The sequence below is a fragment of the Lepus europaeus genome, chromosome 16, assembly GCF_033115175.1.
Source record: "Lepus europaeus isolate LE1 chromosome 16, mLepTim1.pri, whole genome shotgun sequence".
Taxonomy (NCBI): Eukaryota; Metazoa; Chordata; class Mammalia; order Lagomorpha; family Leporidae; genus Lepus; species Lepus europaeus.
The window spans coordinates 35,819,589-35,829,668 of record NC_084842.1 but is presented as its reverse complement, the minus strand read 5'-3'; the positions used below and the strand labels follow the sequence as shown (position 1 = coordinate 35,829,668).

General features: G+C 41.9%; 1 protein-coding gene across 1 annotated transcript; it reads right to left on the bottom strand.

Moving 5' to 3' along the window:
* Positions 1-8,076: 8,076 nt before the first annotated feature.
* LOC133775065 (succinate dehydrogenase assembly factor 2, mitochondrial-like) lies at positions 8,077-9,016 on the bottom strand. Its single transcript, XM_062213154.1, has 2 exons — positions 8,907-9,016; positions 8,077-8,422 (listed from the first exon to the last, which is right to left on the bottom strand). The coding sequence occupies exons 1-2, from the start codon at positions 9,014-9,016 to the stop codon at positions 8,077-8,079; spliced, it is 456 nt and encodes a 151-aa protein (XP_062069138.1).
* Positions 9,017-10,080: the final 1,064 nt, after the last annotated feature.

The following is a 10,080-nucleotide window of genomic DNA, read 5'->3' as shown; positions in this document are numbered from 1 at the left end:
GCAAATATTTTATCACCGCAGATCTTTAATCACTTAAATGCCATATGACTTTTCTTAAATTTCTGCTACTGGCGTGTTCAGTATTCACAATTCCTTTCAGTGTTCAGTTCCTTGTGTTAGCCCATTGCTTGTTTATGATCAGCATACCGTTAACCTGCATGTGCTCACTGTACAATCAATGCCATGAATTGAATATTTATCCTACTCCAACTATGAGAACTTAGGGACTTGGTCCTCAGGTGGCACTTTTGGGAGGCAGTAGAACATTTCAGAGGTAGGGCCTAGTGAGAGGTCATTAGGTCATTGCGAAGATAGTTCTCACATGACTTCTTGAGTTCACATGAGAGAGTGGCTATGAAAACCTAAATTCAGCCCCAAGTGGTCTCTGCTCCCTAGTTTGCTATATGGCCTTGCTTCTGCTGGTGACCCACCATCTGCCATGGGGCCTATGCCAAAGCCTGTATTATGCCATTTGAACTTAAAATTACTTTTAGGTTTATTTATGTATTTTTATTTATTTGAAAGACAGGGGGCAGAGAGAGAGAGAGATAGAGACAGAGAGAGAGAGAGAGAGAGAGAGAGAGAAAATGAGATATTGCATTCACTGGTTTACTCTCAAAAATGCTCAGAAAAACCCGAGGCTAGGCAAGTACAAAATTAGGATTCAAGAGCTCCATCCAGGTCTCCCATGTAGGTAGCAGGCCCCCAGGTAATTGCCCGTCTTGTTCTGCCTCCCAGGGTATGCATTAACAGGAAGCTGGATCAGACGCAGAGGCAGAAATCAATCCCAGGCACTCAAATACGTGATGCAGACTTCTCAAGCAGCGGATTAACCATTGTGCACCATGCTCACCACCCCCCTCCCGCCCCCACCAACTTGGACTTTGAATCTCCACAACTATTAGCTAAATACATGTTTTCTTATTATAAGTTAGTTGCCTCAGGTATTTTATTTTAGTAGTAGGAAACTGACTAACACAATGAAGATCTTCATTCTTAGGTTTATGTAGTATTTTTCTATTCTCATTAAATTCTGTTCATTACTTTCAGCATAAAACTTCAACGGTTTATCTTTCTGTTTCTTCAGGTCACAGAAATTGACCTCAATAGAAATTGTGCATTACCTTTTACTTTTGTTTCCCAGTAATTATAAAAAAAACATTCATTTACTTGAAAGGCAGAGTTACAGAGAGAGAGGGGGAGAGACAGAGAAAGAGAGTTCTTTCATCTGCTGGTCCATTTTGATATGGGACTGGTCAGGGAGATAAGATTAGGTTCATGAGCTGGAGGCCACACCCCCAGCTTGCCCCTATGTAATCTCACCTGTATCCACCCACCTGTCAATTAGACTATGTAATCGCACCCCTGTTGGAAATGAATAAGAGGCCTGGAGAGTGCTAGGCTTGCCCTGCTCTCCTGCTGGCCTCTTGCCTGCTGTCTCTGGCCTGCGCTCTCCATCTAAGGTTACTGACAATACTGAGAAGCAGTTGGTATGGAGCTCCCCATTCACCCTTCTCGGCCCACTCTCCCTTAATAAGCCTTCACATTCCTGTGTATTCTTCTCACTTTCTAACTATATCCTAAACCTTACCACGTTGCATGTCTTGTTTGAGCAGATGCTTAGAATTCTTCTCCAAGTAGATGGCAAGAACCTGAAATAATAAATTTTTGCTTAAATTAGTCCATAACAATTTCCCAAATGGCCACAACAGCCAGGGCTGGGCAAGGCTGAGGCCAGGAGCCTGGAACTACATCAGGGTCTCCCCCATGGGTGGCAGGAACCCAATCACTCCAGCCATCCTCTGCTGCCATCCTAGGAGCATTGGCAGGGAGCTGGATCAGAAGTGGAGCACCTGAGACTCCAATCAGCACACATAAGGGATGCTGGTGTCACAGGTGGTGGCTTAATCTGCTGTGCCACAATGCCAACCCCTCACAAATTTTTTGAAGCCCCTGTATATTATAGTCACTCCAACACTGCACTTTTCTGTATGACACTTCATACTTACACCATTGCCCAATTCTCCAACATCTTGACCTTCTGTGCAATAGCTAGATATAATTTTTTCTCTTTTTCTTATCACTCTTACTCATAGGAGTATCCACAGGTCTTTTTTTGATATTTTCGAAAACATCTTTATACCAACAGAGGATAAGCAAAAGGCCCAAACAAACAAAACAAAACCACAATGACTAATACACATATGTCTTTAACTCATGTAGGGCATAAGAAATCTGCTATTGATGCATTCAACTTGCACACACGGCATTTTGTTACCCTTTGTTGGTATGCTTGTGTGGGGGAATATGAGTGTGAACAGAAAAGATACATCACAGCTAAAGGAAGATGGCTGGGTCTTTTTTTCCCTTAACAACAACAACAACAAAATGTGTGTGTTTGTGTGTGTGTGTGTATGTGCTTTTGTTGTGGCTGTGATACTTCACATGAGATCAGGTATGGAATATTCCACTTGTGTATCGTGTTGTGGCTCAATATGTTTCTGATTTTGGATTTCTGGATAGGGGTATTTAACCTGTATATAACAGTATCTCAAATAGTTCTTGGGAAGAAGAATTAAAAGATAAATTTATTTTCATGAAAACTATTTTGAAATATATGCCTGGAAGTATAAGGACTTAGGATTTGGCAAGGAAGAAGATGTTCTTTGCAGTGCTAGAAATTGAAATTGCTGGAGGACTATGAAGAAAAAGAGAAGTGCCTTGAGGGCTAAGGTTGAACCAGGAAGAGGCAGCAGGAATGTTCACAAGCAAGAAGGTAGAAACATCACTTGAAATTCATAAATTAGTCAAGCTGGTTCAAGGTGTGAAAAGCAATTTAAACCTCATGAAATTTAAAATGTATTCCCATAGGCTTGGGAATCCTGTGAATACAACGGTCATTAATTGAATGAATTCAGTCAACAATTCTTGAAGCATCTTGATCTAAACTTTTTGCCCTTATGAAATCAAGGGACTCTCCAATTGTTCCATTAAAAGATTTGATTTAGATCCTGCCTTTCTAATCTGCACTAGGCTAATGGAATTAAGAACTCAAAATGAATTCCATTGAAAGATGATTTATTGGGGTGTCATAATCAGATAGACTTGCAGAAGGTTTTTCTTTTCTATTCCCAGAAATAAGAAAGCTTATAGCTGAGCTTTCCTCATAGATGTGATTGCTGGGAGTTAGCACACTATTCAATAAAGTGCATTCTATTCAATATTGTGCATTCAATAAAGTCTTGCACATTGAGCAGGACCTTGTCTCATATTTCCCTGAAGCTTGAAGTTTGGGAGTTGTTTTGAATCCAATTTTGGAGAGGTAAAAAAGCCTATTTGTTAACCTGAGTAAAGTACCTTCTTTAACTTGTTTTGACAGACTATGGAAGTTGTCTGACTACACACTGATGTGTATGTTTGCATTTATTGGCTGATGTATATGTTTGCATTTACTTTTGAATTGTGTGGATATTAAAGTTCATTTCTCTTTATGGCTCTATTTTATTCATAGCAAATTGCAAGGCTTATTTTGAGGGACACACTGATTGCTGTTACTTCCCAGTATCTAGGAATTCTATCTGGATAACACACCACCAGTTGGGAAAAATTCTAATCCTCTGTGTGGATACTATTGATATGCCTATTTTTCAGCTGAGGAAACTATAGCTTATTTGTATTTATCACTTCAAGTTCTGATTAAATGTTTTACCCAAAAGAAGAATGCATGGGTCAAATATTCAAATAGATCCAAGAAAGAATTATACAGATGAAATAATTGCTTTTACTCACTCTGAAGAAGACAATACAATAGTCTGGTTTTCACTGGGAATATTTTATTTTCCCAGATTTTATTCTGCCATACATATCATTCGATATCTTGGAGAGGATATTCTATTTTAATTAGTGTGGCATTGAAAATTATTAAAGAATGCTGTTATGAATTAATTTATTTGTTGAATGTGAACTATGATTTATTTTCCTTTGAATTGTGAACAGATTTTTTAATTTTTCTTTTTTATAACTGCACTAAAAGGTAAAAAGGTAACCCACTTTATAGCCATGTGAACGTGAGAGGGTTACTTACTAGCTTTGTGCCTCAATTTTCTTATTTATAATACAGGAAAAAAATGATAGTAATACATACTTCATAGGATTTTTTGGTTTTTTTTGGACAGGAAGAGTTAGACAGTGAGAGAAAGAGAGACAGAGAGAAAGGTCTTCCTTTTCCGTTGGAGCACCCTCCAAATGGCCGCTATGGCTGGCATGCTGCAGCCAGCACACAGATCCGAAGCCAGGAGCCAGGTGCTTCCTCCTGGTCTCCCATGTGTGTATAGGGGCCCAAGGACTTGGGCCATCCTCCACTGCCTTCCCAGGCCACAGCAGAGAGCTGGACTGGAAGAGGAGCAACCGGGACAGGATCCGGTGCCTCAACTGGGACTAGAACCTGGGGTGCTGGCGCTGCAGGCGGAGGATTAGCCAAATGAGCCATGGCGCCGACTGTATAGGATTGTTATAGTAAGTTGCAAACTAATTTTTTAACAGTGACTATAAGAAATTTTGGTACATAGTAAGGTTTATGTGTTTGCTAAACAAAAACTAAAATGATAACACTACCAGAGAAATACATTTAATTTTTAGGTATTTTCTAATTGACTTTCTCTCAATTAGAAGAAATTCAAATATAAAACATGGCCTCTTTAATAGAAAATCAATATTTTTGTTTTTAGAAGTATGTTTGAGTGTATTGTACCGTAAGGCTCATAGCTCATAGCTCTTCCCCTTCTATCTTAAAATTCTCTAATAATAGTGTCAGTTATTCAAGGGTAGGAACCATATCTTATTCACTTTGCCTGCCAAAAATAACAGAGAATCTGGCAAAACTTTGGTATTTGATAAATGCTGTTTAAATTAATGAACGTTTAATTAATTCTTTCTTGGTCACTTTTTTGGGAATCCTCTGTTTGTTCAAACACCGACTTTCCCAGAAATCCCTAGTAAGTCCAGCTTCCTGTGACAATGGCAAATCTACCACAGAGCTACAGTGATGGGAAAACTCTGACATAATGAAGAGTGCTTGGAAGGAGCACAGTCAACAGTTTCCAGAAACCTTACCACTAAGTCCTACACTCTTCCATCAAATATGTTTGAAGCAACTTTTTGAATATGAAGTGATGGCTTCAGCATCCTCTGTGTGTAATGGTGTGAGGAAGTGTGTTTTGACTCATTCCCCACCCTACCCCGAAAAAGATGATTTATGTCATGACTGGCAGTTAAACCATTTTGTCCAATGAGTAGAATAGTTTTCTAAAGAAGATCTGTCAGGAAATTCCATGCTTAAGAAAAAATTGTTTAGCAAATGCTTATTGAATACTAAGAAAAATAAGCACTTTTACACATTGAAACCATTTTCTATAAAACACATAAAGTATATTTTTAAAATATTACCATTGTTTTAAAAATATTTGTTAATGCCTTGGATTCTTATGGAGACAGTCTGCTTAACATAGGGGTGTTTAATGAGTTATAATGTCCTCATCATTATTATTGACATTGCCATCCAATACTACCATTCCTCACCTCTCCAACTCCTATCAACATCCACTTCTTTTTTCATCTATCCAATCTTTGTCAGGCTTGAGTCAAGCCTGGACTGTGGGCTCATGCTGCTGCCTATGCCTGTAAGTTGAATAATGGTTTTGTGTTGTTTACTGCCAAAACTGAAGCCCTTAGATCTCCTTTATCAGCTTCTCAGTCTAGCAGCCAGAGCAGAGCAGCAAAACTAACCCAGAAGCCGCTGATGCACATCCTCTACCTCCACTGAGCTGATTGGAGCTACTCTCTAGCCTTGGAGAAGAGATTATTTAAAAAGTGTAGGGGCTGGCACTGTGGCATAAAGGGTAAAGCCACAGCCTGAAGTGCCGGCATCCCATATGGGTGCCAGTTCAAGACCCAGTTGCTCCACCTCCGATCCAGCTCCCTGCCATGGCTGGGAAAGTAGTAGATGGCCCAAGACATTGGGGCCCTGCACCCATGTGGGAGACCCAGAAGAAGCTCCTGGCTCCTGGCTTTGGATTGTCGCAGCTCCAGCCTTTTTGGCCATCTGGGGAGTGAACCAGCGGATAGAACTCTCTCTCTCTCTCTCTTTCTCTCTCTCTTTCTCTCTCTCTTTCTCTCTGCCTCTCTCTGTGTGTAATTCTGACTTTCAAATAAATAATCTTAAAAAGTGTATAAGAGTACAGTGGAGGGAAGATGAAGAGAATGTATCAGAATGAAGTGGGTAGAAGGTTGGTGAGAGTTGTGAATGACAGCAGAGGTGGGTGAATGAATATCTAGGAGATGGGATTAGTCTGGACAGAGGGGACAGTGATGGAGGAAAACGTGGAAAAGTGAAATGACCATGGCATGGACTCCTCTCCTAAGATTCTTTCTGCCTTTCCTTAAGGTTTTTTTTCTTTAGGTAATATCATCTTAGAAAAGTTCCCTTTTCTCTTCATGACGTATTTCTTGTTTCTAAGATGTGATGGTGTTGGAAGGAGACATATTTAAGAAAGATATATTACAAGACTAGGAGATCTGAGCAGGTCATGTTTTCTATCAGCTGTTAGTTTCCTTGACTGCACTCCATTATGTAAATGGATTGCATTGTCAAGAACACAGGATTGAACAGTCAACTTACATATTTATTCTCAGTGCCTGTACTATTTTGCTGGGGATGGGTAATATAATACCATAGACTGAAAGGCTTAAGAAGGAAACTTTTTGTCTTCCAGTTCTCCGGGGAGGGAATCTGAGATCAAGGTGTTGCTGGGCGGATTCCTTCTGAAGACTGTGGAGAGTCTGTTGGGTGCCTCTCTCCTGGCTTCTTGTGGTTCGTTGGCAAGCACGGGCATTCCTTGACTTACAGAGATGCTAACCTGGTCTTCATCGTCATATGGCGTTCTTTGTGTTCCAAATTTCCACAAGCCATTGTACAGACACCAGGCATATTGGATTAGGGGCCCACTTTTTCCTATTGGGTCCGCATGTTAATTGATTGTATCTGTGGTAACCTTATTTTCAAATAGGTCACATTCTGGAGTACTGGAAGACAGGACTTTCAGCATTTGAATTTTCTTTTGGTGTATGTGTATGTGTGCAGCACGATTTAACCTTTCCAATGCCAGTTTAGGAAAATTAAAATCAATTTATTGTTATTGGAAAAATGTCATTCAAGCTGTGTCTTCCAGAGCCAGGAGCCAAAAATTTCTTCAAGGTTTCCCATGTGGGTGCAGGGGCCCAAGCACTTGGGCCGTCTTCCACTGCTTTCCCAGACCATAAGCAGAGAGCTGGATTGGAAGAAGAGCAGCCGGGACAGGAACTGGTGCCCATATGGGATGCCAGTAGATTAACCAGCTATGACACAGCATTGGCCCAGAGCCCTTCTCTTTCAAAGTCATGCTCAAGTTTCCTCAAGGTCATTACCTAATGATACGCTTTTTTCCCCTTTTGTCATTATTCTTTAATATTCAATTATCTCTCAATTTACAAAGTGTTTTTTTCTTTTTATATTTATTCTTTAATGTTCAATTATATCTCAATTTACAAAATGTGTGGTTTAAGAAAATCTGACAACAAAGATGTTGACACTTCAGCATATGGCCTCATTCTGCCTGCTGGCTCTTCAACAGTTCAGCTCAGGGGGCTTGGATCAACTTCCTTCCACAGAAAAGGACCACACCAGGTTGGAAGGAGGGGAATTTTACTTTAACAAAGCCCTGGCCACCAGGGTTGGGAGAGTGGCTTTCCACACAGCAGGGTAGCTGGCTGCGTCTTTGAGGGAGCACTTACTGCAGAAACAGGAGCTAGCACGATTGCTTCCCGTACAGCGCCCTCTCGTGACAGACTTGCGGGAGGAACTAGCCGCCCAAGTCAGGCGTTAAGTGTCAGCAGCACTGACAAGCCGCTTACAAAGGTCAGAACTGAACAAAACAGTGCCAGAAGGAGTCACATGGCTCAGCTGCATTTACGTCCTGGAAGGGAGGGAGTTACGTGCCTTAGGAGCAACAAGAGGCCAAGATCAGTGTCCAGTGGGAGCAGTTAGCATCCACAGACCGAGTGCCGTGCCAGACACTGTGCAGGGTTAACGTGGTTTTTGCAAAGATACTCCAGATCCGGGGCACGCAGTCTTTGTTCTTTGTTTTTGTTTTTAACAAAGTCTCCCAGCGGTGCCATGACTTCATTTTCAAATATTTCTGGGGCTGGATTTGCTTCTGTGGCCCAGTAGTAAATACCCCAGTCATTACGGGGCTCGTTAATCAGGCGATTGTAGAGGTTCAGCTGCTTCTCTGTCATGTGGTGCAGATGTTCTTTGGCAAAGAAGCTGAGGAGGATGCAGTTTTCCAACGTTCCCCCCTTTCTGCTCTCATACAGCAGGTGAGCGCTCCTGAGGGAGCACAGGATGGCTCAAGTCCTTGGTCCCCCGCCACCTACATGGAAGATGCAGGTGTAGCTCCTGGCTTCTGGTTTCAGCCTGTCCTTGTCCCGACTTTTGTAGGCACTTGGGAGCTACTTCTTCTTCTAATTCAAAGGATGGAAGCGATCTAACTTTTTTTAAAAAAATATTTATTTATTTATTTGAAAGTCAGAGTTACACACAGAGAGAAGAGAGGCAGAGAGAGAGAGAGAGAGAGGTCTTCCATCACTAGTTCACTCCCCAACTGGCTGCACTACCAGAGCTGTGCCGATCCAAAGCCAGGAGCCAAGAGCTTCTTCTGGGTCTCCCATGTGGGCACAGGGGCCTAAGGACTAGGGCAATCTTCCACTGCTTTCCCAGGCCATAACAGAGAGCTAGATTAGAAGTGGAGCATCTGGGACTCAAACTGGCACCCAGATGGGATGCCGGCACTGCAGGCGGTGGCTCCACCTGCCATGCCACAGCGCCGACCCCCTGAATTTCTTGAATTGCAGGATCGGCCTCTTCTTGGATCTCTCCTTGCCCTGGGCTACTGGACAGCTGCATGGTCCCCTTGATCTCCATGACCATGGAAAAAGAAACTTAGCCCCTGGCTCCGGCCCCTGGAACCTCTGTGTTCCTCACTGGTGCCCATGATATTCTTTAATAAACTGTTTCTACCTTACCAGAGTGAATTCTCACCAAGTCCATCGTTTCCCCTTCTGTTGGTTAAAGGAAACCCTCTTTAAGGCTGGTCTGCAATCGTTAGATAGGGGATCTAGTAACAGAGCATCTATCCATTGTTTCTGTATCACTTAGTCTTTATGGAGCCTGGGAAGCTGGGAGAGGTGTTTATTTCTGCTTATATTCTGTTTTTAGAATATGTTTCAAAGCCCGTGAAAACATTGAGTTCTAACAAACTTTGCTCCCCGCATATTACCAAACTCTCCCTGCCTCCTATATGAAAGCACACACACACACACACAGGCTTTACCTCTCTGTGCTGTGGGAAACGTTTAGTGACAGTTGTACGTGGAATCTTCTTTAAACTCACTTTTTAAAAGATTTGTTTCTTTACTTGAAAGGCAGAGTTACAGAGAGAAAGAGAGAGAGAGAGAGAGAGAGAGAGAGAGAGATCCTCCATCTGCTGATTCATTCCCCAAATGGCCTCAACAGCTGGAGCTGAGCTGATCCGCAGCCAGGAGCCAGGAGCTTCTTTTGGGTTTCCCATGCGGGTGCAGGGGCCCAAGGACTCTAGCCAACCAGCCATAACAGAGAGCTGGATTGGAAATAGAGCAGCTGGGCCTTAAACCGGCACCCACGTGGGAGGCCAACGCTGCAGGTGTTAGCTTTACCTGCTAGTAACAGCATACTGTGTGGTTTTAAACTACTTGATTGTCCTTGAAATTCCTGCAGGGAGTCGGGGAGAAATGTGAGTCTGGCTGAAAGATAATAATTAGAGAAAAGAATAGGATTAATTAGAGCAAGAACAGTAAGAAAATTATAAAATAATTTTATTTGAATTTTTAAACTCAAAGCTGCAGTTTATTTTTCAGTGTTGAAAGCATTTTATGACGGCTTCTTGCCCCTACAATAAAATAAAAAGATAATCACAGAAATAGGCAAATCTGTATTCATATCATTTTCCA